The sequence below is a fragment of the Pongo abelii genome, chromosome 13, assembly GCF_028885655.2.
Source record: "Pongo abelii isolate AG06213 chromosome 13, NHGRI_mPonAbe1-v2.0_pri, whole genome shotgun sequence".
Taxonomy (NCBI): domain Eukaryota; kingdom Metazoa; phylum Chordata; class Mammalia; order Primates; family Hominidae; genus Pongo; species Pongo abelii.
Window position 1 is genome coordinate 100,124,301 of NC_071998.2, and position 12,916 is coordinate 100,137,216.

Here is a 12,916-nt window from a genome sequence, read left to right on the forward strand (position 1 = left end):
GTAAGGCAGCACTGTAAGGAGGGGAAATAAGGAACTGTTCAGAGAGCACAAAGGCGGCAACCCGTAAGTAATCTCAAGGCAGCACAAAATCATAAAAACCTGGACTCTATGGGGCGGTGCAGAGGGGTGCAGGGAAAGCACCCTCATATGTTCACTACAGAAGAAAAGCTATAGTTGAAAAAGAAGACATTAGCGGCAAAGGTGACCTTGTACATGCAAAAGGAAACACCAAGCTTTTCTAAAGCATCCCAAGAGGTATACTGTTAGGAGCAAAGTGAAGCCCTATAAACTAGTGATTTAGTCATTTAGTAGTGTTCTGGGACATGGATCCAGGGGCAGAGTGGCTCCCCAATTTTAAAACCTGCTTTGTCATCCTGACCAATGGCTTTCACTAGAGAACGTCTTAAAGGAGCCATATGACTCTGCAACAAGAACCCAGAATAAAGTGGTATCAAAATACCAAAAGGAAGTGAAAGACCCCAAAGAAAATACCAAGGATCTGCTCAACAACTAAACAGAGAGGACAGAGCAAAAAGAAAACAACAGAGCTTCAGGTTTTAAACCTGAAGGGGAAAGAATAGCAGTGTCTCAAAGTCATGGAGAAGGCCAGAATGGAAGAGGCATGCAAGAAAAGGGGAGTTTGTTTAGTATGGGCAACAGGAACTCAAAAAGGATGATGAAAATACCCTAGAGGTAGCTGAAGTAAGAGACAAGGCTTAATAGAAAATTCAGAACAAGACATCTGAGACACACCAGAATAATTATAGAAGAGTATAGGACATCCTAAAAGGGCAAGTGGAGAGAAAATAGGACAACAGGTTGTGTTTTCATACAGGACCTAAAGACAAAGAAATACCAGCCAGAAAGGTAATGAAATCATTTCCGTAGTAGGAGGAAAATCACTAGAGTGCAGTATTCCCGGAGACCAAGGGAGAAGGTAGGTTTTGAGGGGGAGGGAATAATGACATAATCGACCACAGAGAAAAAGAAAGGAAAAAAGTATAGAATTTGTCTAGAACTAGGGAGGTCAATGAGGAAAAGATAGAGATGTGATCCTTTCTTTAACCTTATGTTATTTAAAAAATTTTAAGCCAAAAATAAGTTGACATCAAAGGTGCAACAGAATATTGCAACTCAATCACCCCTCTGGGTGGCAAGTAACCAAGGCTCGATCCAGTAAAGACCATGTGGAGAAGACAGCAGTCTTCTTTCTCTCACTGCTGAGAATATTGGTTGCTGGTAATGTTCTCAAGGCAACTTTTAAATACACTATATATTGTTTGCAGTCACTAAACATATTCATGTAACCCAGTGAGGGATGAAAAGACAATATATTCCCCTCTACCTCATTACTTGTGATCTGGCACACAAGTTTTATAAATAAAACAGCAGAGAAAAATCCTCTTACAATTTACCAGAAAACAGAATTTAACTCCCTGAAATTCCTAGCAACTTTTTCTTCTTTTTTATATCAGCTTTATTAAACTATATTTACAAATAATAAAACTCACCAATTTTAAGCATTCAATTCAGTAATCTGCACAAATATATACATTCTATAACCATCATTACAATCAAGATGTAGAATATTTCCATCACCCCAAAAAGTTCTCTCATGCCCTTCTATAGTCAAACCCTCCCTAAACTCTGGCCTCTGATGGCCACTAGATATGCTGTCACTATAATTCTGCCTTTTCTAGAATTTCATGTAAACACAACCATACATTATATAGCTTTGTATTAAATTGTGGCAAAATATCCATGGCACAATATTTAGCATCTGAATCATTTTGAATGTGCCGTTCAATAGTGCTGAGTACATTCACGTTGTCGTGTAGCTTTCGGTGTTTCACCTAGCATAATGCTTTTGAGCTTCACCAACATTGTTGAGTATATCAGTAGTTTGTTCCTTTTTTTATTACTGAGTAGTATTCCATTATGTAGATCTACTACAACTTGCTTATCCATTCACCAGCTGATGGGCATTTGAGATGTTTCCAGTTTGGGGGTATTATGAATAATGCTGCTATGAACATTTGTGTACAAGTTTTTGTGGACATATGCTTTCATTTCTCGTCTGTAAATACCTAGGAGTGGAGATACTGGGTCATACGGTATCTATTTAACTTTATAACTAATACTAGCTTTAATCTCTCAATTCCGAAAAAATTGATAGTCCACAGACACCAACCCAGAAGCCACTGCCTCCTACCTCACTGCGTATCTCCTCAAGGTATGAGGTTAAACCTCACAGTTTTATGTGAGTGGATATTGGCAGGAAGAACAATTCAATCCATGAAAAGCTAAATGACAATGCATCTGAAGCTCCTAGTAACTGACCTAGTGCACGGTAGATGCTCAATAAGCAGTAGCTATTAGTAGAAAATGTGGTGTGTGCACAAGGAAATACTATTCAGCCCCCCCAAAAGAAGGAAATCCTGTCATTTGCAACAATGTAGATGATCCTGGAGGACATTATGGTAAGTTAAATAAGCCAGGCACAGCACAGATAGACAAATACTGCATGTGGAATGTAAGAGTTGAACTCAGAAGTAGAGAGTAGGATGTGGTTGCCATCCTACAAATTTTTTTTTTTTTTTTTTTTTTGAGACCGGGTGTCAATCTGTCACCCAGGCTGGAGTGCAGTGGTGCAATCTTGGCTCATTGCAACCTCCACCTCCCGGGCTCAAGTGATCCTCCCACCTCAGCCTCCCAGGGGCTGAGAGATGGTCAAAGGGTACAAAGTTTCAGTTAGGATGAATAAGTTCAGTAGATCTATTGTACAGCATGGTGACTACAGTTAATAATAATGCATTGTATACTTGAAAATTGCTAAGAGTACCTCTTAAATGTTCTCACAACAAAAACGGTATGTGAAGTAATGAATATATAAATTAGCTTGATTTAACCATTTCACAATGTAACATTCTATTACAAACTATAAATATATAGCATTTTTATTTGTTGCCTGTCTGGTTGCGGTAGTTCACACATGTAATCCTAACACTGTCAGAGGCCGAAGCAGGTGGATCACTTGAGCCTAGGAGTTCAAGACCAACCTGGGCAACAGGTAAAACCTCATCTCTACTATAACTACAAAAAATTAGCCAGGCATAGTGCGTGCCATTAGTTATATGCCAGATGAAGTTTTATTTGACTTTGGGAGTAAATTATTCCTAGCAATCTCTGAATTTTAGGTTCCAAAGAACCCTGGAGATAAATGATAATTATATGCCCAGTATTATTGGTTATTTAACCTTACAATTTAAAATAACCAAACCAAAACTTTCCGGTATGCTACCTGCATGTGCACAGCGCATAACTGTACTTGGCATGTAGTGGGTTGTGTTAGTTTCCTGTTGCAGCTATAATAAATTACCCTAAACTCAACTGGCTTAAAACATACTTTTTATCTTATAATTCAGAAGTCCTAAAACCTAGATGCCACATTCTTTTTGGAGGATTTAAAGGAGAATCTGTTTTCTCTTCTTCTTTAGTAGTTTTTTTTTTTTTTAGGCTAGCCAAGTAAAGCAGTGAGAGTAGAGAGGGAACAGAGCAGTCTGTAACTGGTTGTGATCATTTAGTTGTAAATACGACCACACGTGGACTAGCCTTTTCCAGTTTTTAAAGGCTGCCTTCATTCCTTGGCTCCTGGCCCCATCTTCCATCTTTCAGACTAGTAGTGTGGCATCCTCCAATCTCTCTCCATCTCTGAGCTCTGCTTCTATCCACATGTCTCCTTCATTCTGACTCTCCTGCCTTTGTTTTCTAATAAAATTTTTTTATTGAGATGAAGCTCATATAACATAAATTCCATCATTTTAATGTATACAATTCAGTGGTTTTTAGTATGCGCACAATTTGTGCAACTATCATCATTAATTCCAGAACTTCCTCCCTCTTATAAGGACTTGTTTTTAACTTGTTTTTCTTCTTTCATTAAAAATAAATAAAGGTATAGTTGACAACTTTTTTTTTTTTTTTTTTTTTTTTGAGACTGGGTGTCAATCTGTCGCCCAGGCTGGAGTGCAGTGGTGCAATCTTGGCTCATTGCAACCTCCACCTCCCAGGCTCAAGTGATCCTCCTGCCTCAGCCTCCCAAGTAGCTGGGACTACAGACGCACACACAACCCACTACTTGCCAACCACTGTTATATGCTATGCATAGGCAAGTTTTGGTTCGGTTACTTTAAATAACCTATAATACTGAGCATATAATTATCACTCGTCTCTAGGGTTCTTTGGAACCTAAAATTCAGAGATTGCTAGGAATAATTTACTCCCAAAGTCAAATAAAACCAGTTAGTCGACATTTTTTGGATACTCAATTTCAGTAAGCACTTCCCTGTCTTACTATCTATGAAAGACATTATGATACAGTTCATCAAATCTCCTGCAAAAATCACGATAGACGTGGACTTCTAGCATTCCCTAAAGGTGACCGTGTATGACTTGTGCTGTGTGAATCCATGGTGCCAATGGTCATTACCCTTCCCTTTGTAACTGCTCACAACCATGTGGTCAAGCACCTACTGCAGAAATTGACAGAACACTTACATCAAGTTTACCAGTCTCATATGTACGGACTATATAGGCTTCCTCCACCTTTATGTCTCAAAAAATATCTGCCTTTTCTTGGTTTTCTGGGACCTTTTTCTTCAGTGATTCTTCAAAGATTATTGACAGTTGTTCTTTAATTTTACTCCAAGCTCTCCTAGCACTCAATAGTTGATGAGAATCAAATTCAAAGACTCTGGAGGTCCTTTTCCTCCCTCCTTTTGGTAGCTCAGATGGACGTGATTTAACTCAATGGAAGAAGAGACTGACACACCAGCCACTGAGCTGGAGGCACCGCTTTCTAACAAGGCCTATTCCCTACTCATAGACCTCCCATTACTACACAGTCTTAGAGATGTTCTCTTGTCCCATACTATATATAGACTATTACTGAACAGGATTCCTATCTATTGGAAGGTAGGCCATCATGCATCCAATCCAACTATGCCCCACCTAAGCATACCGCTCTATGGAATAAAAGTTCCAAGAGTTAGGTAGGATCAGCTTTTTCTCAGCTAGGATTTTCCCCTAATAAAGCCTATTGTATATTTATACCGTATGGCACTAAAGGTGTGAATATCCATGCCTCCTTTACACAACTATATAATAATAACTCCTCTGCACCAGGAGCTTGAATTGACATCAAATGATTGTTTACAATGTTAACTCTTCCTAACCAGCTCTTGATCTTCATCCTTCATAAATCCTAGGATGAAACTTACTTTTTCACACGTTTCCTGATACTTAACTTTAGCTCTCAACCCTCTCTTTTCTGACAAACCAGATTGTGCTTGCTACTTTTCTAAACTGAGTAAGAAAAAAATAACAAGACAATTCAGGATTTAATCAGATGACCTGCTTTTAATGGAATGATATTTGAAGCAAGGAGTGGGATGGGGAGAATAACAAACCAGTCCAGAAGCTCTATAAACTCAGTGTACACAGGGCCTTAGACCACAGCTGAGTAGGAATTACCTGTCTAAGGAAGAAGAAAAATAATGAAGAAAAGGAGGAGTGAAGAGTCCAAAGTGAAATTCTGCCTCCTCCACATTTCCTTACACTGGTTCCACCCTCTTTTCTAAAGGACTGTCATTCCCCTTCCCAGTATTCTAGCCTCACTGCAATATGGCATGCCTCAAGTAGAAAGTGAGCTAGTGGGAGAGACCAGTCAGCTTTTAGAGACACAGTATATACAATAACCAGTGGGAAAAGTACTCGCCAGCTCCCTTGACTGCTCTCTACATATTTATGGGGTACATAATAATGTTTCAATACATGTAATGTATAGTAATCAGATGGGGTAATTGGCATATCCATCATCTTGATCATTTATCATTTTGGTTTTTTTTTTTTTTTTTTTTTTGAGATAGAGTCTCACTGTCGCCCAGGCTGGAGTGCAGTGGCATGATCACAGCTCACTGCAACCTCCACCACCTGGGTTCAACAGATTCTCCCGCCTGAGCCTCCCGAGTAGCTGGGACTACAGGCACATGCCACCAAGCCCAGCTGATTTTTGTATTTTTAGTGGAGATGGGGTTTCTCCATGTTGGCCAGGCTGGTCTTGAACTCATGACCTTAGGTGATCTGACCGCCTTGGCCTCCCAAAGTGCTGGAATCTGAGGCGTGAGCCACCGTACCTGGCCTCATTTCTTCTGTTGGGAGCATTCTGTATCTTCCTTCTAGCTACTTGAAACGATATAATTTATTGTTGAACTACAGTCATTCTACAGTGCTGTAGAACATTAGAACTTATACCTTCTAAGTAATTTTTGTATCCTTTAACAAATCTCTCTCTACCCACCCCTTCCCAGCCCCAACCTCCCTTGAGAGGTCACATCTTCCCTTTCTTGATTAATCTGCCCTGGAAACCCAGCTCCACAGGGTGTCATATAGCAACCTGGCTGACATTAGATTTCCAGCATGAGGGGAACGGCCACACTGTGCAATCAGCCCTAGAGAGCTGCTGAGGGGCACAGGGGATGAGCTGCTTACGTGGAATTCTTCCATTCTCACCCTCCAAAACAGTGGTGAAACACAGAAACATACAATGACAGCATCACATTAGATCATCTGGAGGCTATGGTAGTAGTAAATATTAATTCAATATTTTCATACAGTAATACATGGTTTTGTGTCCTTGACAATGCCTAGTGATTGTGGATGCTTACTCTAATGCTAACTAAAAAAATAACAAGGGGTTGTTTCAATTACATAGGCAAATAGTAAATGTGTATCTCAAAATTAGTTCCATTATTAGCCCATTAAAATGAATTTAGCAGTTTTCGAAGCATCACAATGAGAAAGTAAAAGAAACATTTTTAAGGTAATTTACCTTGGAAACTTAAGTTTATGAGATGAATCTTTCATCAGGTAGGTTAAGCATACCTTTACTGTCTTGATTATTATTTAAGAACTCCAGTTAATTTAATTTCCCCAAATATGCATAAGAAATTTCTGCTTCTCTATTCCAGTGTTGGGAGAGATTTCTTCAAATAAATGAAAATACATTTTCTTACAGCTTTACATTCTTCCTTATACATTTAAATATTGTTTATACTCTTAAATCAATGAGAATTTGTAATCAATATTTCATTTGCTCAAAGTAAAAAATGGAAACACTGATTTACTAAATGATCATTGCTGACTTTTTTTAATTCAAACACTTTTAATTCTCCAAAATTGGGAGGTACCGGTGAGAAGCATGTTCACTTTCCAAATGAGAATCGCATGGCATACACACTCTCTTATCTAATTCGTCAGGACACCCACCCACTGGCACTGAAAAGCTGTAATCCCAGCAAGCAAGAGCCATACCCGTGTGCATGCACTCATGTGAAAATATCACACACACTAAATTGCATTGAGGCCGTGACAACATGCAACTTAGTAATGTGCAATATCTCCACCAGAGCAAGCAGAATGGGAGCATCAGGGAAGAAGGGTGTGATGTATACATTCAGGAGACAACATGCTGCTAAAGAGAGGAAAATGGTCTGGGGATAAAGGATGCATGCCACTGACTCAAAACTTCATGAAATGAAAACCCAATTGCAAATGTATTCAACTGAGAAGAATACTTATTCAGAATCAAAATAATGAGTAAGGTTCAAAACTTCAATGAGATAGTGATCATAAAGAAGCCACATACTTAAGAAGGCAAAGCTTCACGAACAGACACTGTCACTGTCTGGTCATGCAATTAACCCCCAATTTCAATTCCATTTTTGACTTATTCACAGATCATATAAATGAATGTAATGATTTCCACTTAGCTGCAACATAGACGATGATTAATGACTGATGCTTATAAAAGTTGGTATCACTGATATTTGTAGGCTAAACTGCACTTTGAGGACATTACAATATTTTCATAGTCATTTATAAATTATAAATCATAACCACTTATCTTTCCCTCAAAATCTTTTTCCATGAAGAAACATATTGCCTCTTCAACACAAACCTTCAGGATGAGAAATCCAACAGGAGCTCTTAGAAAGAGAACTCACTACCATCTTCTCCACAGGAGAAAGCTCTTCAGAGGAATCTCTATAAAATCTGTACATTTTAAGTTTTGAATTTGAGCCAGTAAAGAAACAGCCCTAGGAACTTAAATTGCAAGAAAAATCACCTTGAATTACAGCCTTAAAATTACATAACTTGATATAGCTTTGGTTAGAAAAATGTCTCAGGCCATAACCCGTTCTCTAGTCTGTACCATATTTATCAGACTCATAAAAATCTATCAATTCTGACGACCATTAGATTATAGTTCTGGTACCAAAGGTTGTTAAAATTTTTTCTGTATTTAAAATAAGGTGATAATAAAACAAGTGGTTTTTAAATCCCAGCATACTATGGAACCAAGACATGAGCTACTGTTATAATACATAATTAGTGTGTGCACTCCCAAGAAGGTAAGTCGAATCTAATTTGTAAAAGACCGATTTCCTCATATCCCTGTAGATGACAGCATTCTTTCTAATCTCAAATTCTCTCCTGAGCCAAAGACCTGAATTTCTAAATGCCACCCTCTTATGTCCACAAATATAAGTCATGATCTTCCCTAACCAGCTCCTCTTGAAAGAAGGCATCATGGTGTAATAGAGTATGTGCTTTCAATCAGCTGAACCTAGGTGTGACTAACAGCTTTACTTACCACTGACTGACAAACACAACATCTAGGAATTAAGCTTAAAACAAAAAAGGTGGCGTATTTGGTATGAAAAAAGGTGACAGACATTTAGAGGATGGTCTGCTGTAAGAAAGCAGAACAAGAACAAGAGAAAATTCAAAAGCTGTGATGTGAAAATAGAAACATTTTTCTAAGAATAAGAGTCAGTAACAGTGAAGGTTACTTGAGGAAAATGGAAGCATCATCTTTCTTGAAGTTCTTTATGAACAAGGTAGATATTTTTCTGCAAAGCTTGGCTTAAGCCACACTGACTGGAGAATTCCTACCAGCCTTTGATATGGCTGCTCCAATAGCTCTACCCTATTGGGAAGATAAAAGATTAGCTTTCCTTTTTGGTAGAGCATTTGCAAAAGCTTTTCTGAGTCAGAAAGATATCACCTAGATAAACAAAAGATAATCTACTGCTAGAATTCTCATCATTTCATTTATTCAGTAAAGATGATAGTCAATGGTCATATAGGACTTAGGAGGGAAGCTATAGCTGGTACTTCCTTTGAACCAGCTTCACCCCAAATGCTGTTACACTGGATAATATACTCCCAAATCTGGAATCTTTATAGATGGCCCCTGCGTGGATACCTGAGGGCACTATACAGGAGTTAAGAGCATTTTTTTTAATCCCACTTGACAGCTAATCACGGAAACAAGGTATTGGTGAAGACCTTACCCAGGCCTTGCTAGTAGGAAAAGGGGAGAGAACTTAGCAAAAGTTCTACAGACATTGTATTTTAGGAGCATGCATCCTGTTTGAATGTAACTGAAGGTTTTCTAACAATCGAATGGGATTCTCCCTAGCTATTACATGAACACAGTGAAAAAATATACCAAGATCAATCAGGTACAATTATCAGAGAAAAAAAAAAAAATCAAGATTTCTGTGGAAGACTAGTTCCAGACAATATTTATTAAAAGTATGTGGAGACAGAAATGCCAGCCAAAGATTCGCTATTCAAGAGATGCTTAAGACCACCTGGTTAACAACATATTAGAAAAAGGAGCTCTAATGGACAATAGGAGGGTTTGAGATGTATTCATAAGAAGTAAAAATGTAGTTGAGTCTTGTTAATGAGGAATGATGACAGGGATTACAGGAGGGGCTGAGAGAGGCCTGCTCTGCAAAAGGGCCCTCCCTACCAGAAATGATGAAGAGGAAAAGATAAAGGAAGTCAAGAGCCAACGACCTGGAAAGAGCTTATAGGGAGGAAAAGTTGAAGAAATTCATTCAGAAACAAAGCCTGTAAATACATGGATGCCAGAATTCATAATGAAAAAGTTTCTGGCCAGAACCTCCAGTGCATACAGAGCCTATAACTTAAGAGATAAACAACGATTCTGCATTTCCAGTATCCAACCTACTCCTTGCAGAGGGCACAGCTTGGCTGTAGGATAGAGGAGAAACAGGAAGTCCACCTACTCTCCTTCTGGAGCAAAGCTAGAACTCCTGACAGCAGAGGGTTCTGAAAGAAGTTGGAGATGGGGGTGGTGGAAGCGGGGGTTCTCTTAAGCAAGTGACTTGATGCTAACAGCTAGTCTAAGATCCTGCTGATGGAAAGCTGATGGAGATAGACCATTACATCTTTGTAAATCACAGGTTTGAGAGAAGGTTATCAAAACTGCTTTGAATTGTTAAGTTTTGTTTTGTTTTTGAGATAGGGTCTTACTCTGTTGCCTAGGCTGCACTGCAGTGGTGTGACCGAGTTCACTGCAGCCTCCATCTTCCAGGCTCAAGCAATCCTACCACCTCAGCTTCTTAAGTAGCTGGGACTACAGCTTTCACACCATCATGCCTGGCTAATCTTTTTTATTTTTAGTAGAGACAAGGTCTCGCTATGCTGCCCAGGTTGTGTCAAATTCCTGAGCTTGAACAATGCTCCTGCCTCAGCCTCCCAAAGTGCTGGGATTACAGGTGTGAGCCACTGCGCCCAGTCTGTTTTTTTGTTTTTTAAGAAACAGGGTCTTGGCCGGGCATGGTGGCTCATGCCTGTAATCCCAGTATTTTGGGAGGCCGAGGCAGACAGATCACTTAAGGTTAGGAGTTTGAGACCAGCCTGGCCAATATGGTAAAACCTCATCTCTACCAAAAATACAAAAATTAACTGGGTGTGGTGGTGCACGCCTGTAATCCCAGCTACTTGGGAGGCTGAAGCAGGAGAATCACTTGAACTCTGGAGGCGGAGACTGCACTGAGCCAAGATTACACCACTGCAATCCATCTCCAAAAAAACAAAGAAACAGGATCTTGCTCTGTCACCAAGGCTGGAGTGCAGTGGCGTGATCACAGCTCACTGTAACCTCAAGTTCCTCAAGCAAGCCTCTGGCCTCAGCCTCCCAAGTAGCTGGGGTTACAGGAGCATGCCACCAAGCCCAGATAATTTTTAAAATTTTTTTATAGAGATAGGGTCTCACTATGTTGTCCAAGCTGATCTCAGACTCCTGGCCTCAAGCAATCTTCCTGCCTCAAGCAATCTCAATTGCTGGAATTAAAGGCATGAGCCACTGTACCTGGCCTGAATCTTTTTCTTATTCACAACTGCACTGTTCATATTTATCCTCTCAAAATGAGATGAAAACCTTGAAAATACCAGAGTCCTTCACGAGTACAGCACTGAATGTTATCAGGATACTCATGACAAAAAACAGGCTTATCATGGAAAAAAAATTCTGGGAGAAATAAGAATAGCATAAACCTTATCCCTACCTGATAGCTTCTTCCACAGACTGGCCAATAATATTAGAAGAAGGACCTGGCTGAGATAGTGGAGTCAGGCTTATCACCCACTTCACTGGCTTGTAGTACTCATCACTGGAACTTAATAGATAAAATAGTGTGGTCAGGAAAATTATCTGCAAAACAAAGGACAACATCTCCTAAAAAAATCATATTTGGAAACTACAGGAAGACAGACATCTGCAATTGCGAATGAAACCAGAAATATGCTTTAACAGGGAAGGAAACGTGATGTGTACTTATCTATGTGGACATACCAGAGAGAGTACAAAATTGAGAAGGGCTGTCCCGCTGTAGAAGAGGATGGTCAAGAGTGTAGTGACAGTGGTGAACAGCAGGCTCACGTTCCGGCTCATAACGATCCACAGAGACTCCAAGATCTGACAAGGAAGGAAAGCTGGATATCAGAACCAATCCTCATGAAAAAAGTTTCTACAGCCATCTAATGTGCTTTTAATACAGTGTTTTAGTACCATGAACTGAAAAGCTAAGAACCGAGGATTATTTCAAATGAAAATTAAAAAAAAAAAAATCAACCAAAAACAGTTGTATAATCAATAGTAAAGAAAATAGTAAATCCACACCAAATAATATAGACAGCAATTAAAAACATCACTGTTATAACATGGGAAAATATTTTACAATGAAATGCTAAATTTAAAAAACAGGATTAAAAAATTTTATATATAATTGGTGGGGCATGGTGGCTCATGCCTGTAATCCCAGCACTTTGGGAGGCTGAGGCGGGTGGATCACCTGAGGTCAGGAGTTCCAGACCAGCCTGACCAACATAGTAAAACCCTGTCTCTACTAAAAATACAAAATTAGCCAAGCATGCTTGTAATCCCAGCTACTTGGGAGGCTGAGGCAGGAGAATCGCTTGAACCCAGGAGGCAGGGGTTGCAGTGAGCCAAGATCCCACCATTGCACTCTAGCCTGGGCAGCAAGAGCAAAACTCTGTCTCAAAAAAAAAAAAAAAAAATATATATATATATATATATACACACACACACACACACACACACACATATATCATTGTAGATTATGTAAAAATCACAAGCGGAGAAAAAATATAGTCATGCATCACTTAATTATGGAGATATATTCTGAGAAATGTGTCATTAGGCAATTTCGTCCTGCAAATGTCATAGAGTGTACTGATACAAACCTAAATGGTAAAGCCTAGCACACATATAGGCTATAAGATACAACCTACTACTCCTAAACTATAAACCTTTGTAGCATGTTACTGTACTGAATACCACAGGCAACCACAATACAGGTATTTGTATATCTAAACATCTAAAAGGTACAGTAAAAATACAGTACTATAGTCTTATGGGACCATGATTGCATTATGTGGCCCATCATTAACAGAGACATTATTATGTGACACACGCCATGACTTTACCTCCTGGGGAATATGCTAGAGTACAACC

The 12,916-nt window shown here is 39.2% G+C and overlaps 1 protein-coding gene across 2 annotated transcripts in view; it reads right to left on the bottom strand.

Moving 5' to 3' along the window:
• The window catches only part of TMEM245 (transmembrane protein 245), a 98,612-nt gene that overhangs the window by 15,180 nt on the left and 70,516 nt on the right, over positions 1–12,916 (bottom strand). For both annotated transcript variants that reach the window (XM_002820078.6, XM_024252091.3), the window contains 2 exons: positions 11,735–11,857; positions 11,448–11,593 (listed from right to left, as the gene is read on the bottom strand). In XM_002820078.6, the coding sequence (XP_002820124.6) occupies positions 11,448–11,593; positions 11,735–11,857 (269 nt within the window). The remainder of the gene's footprint in view (positions 1–11,447; positions 11,594–11,734; positions 11,858–12,916) is intronic.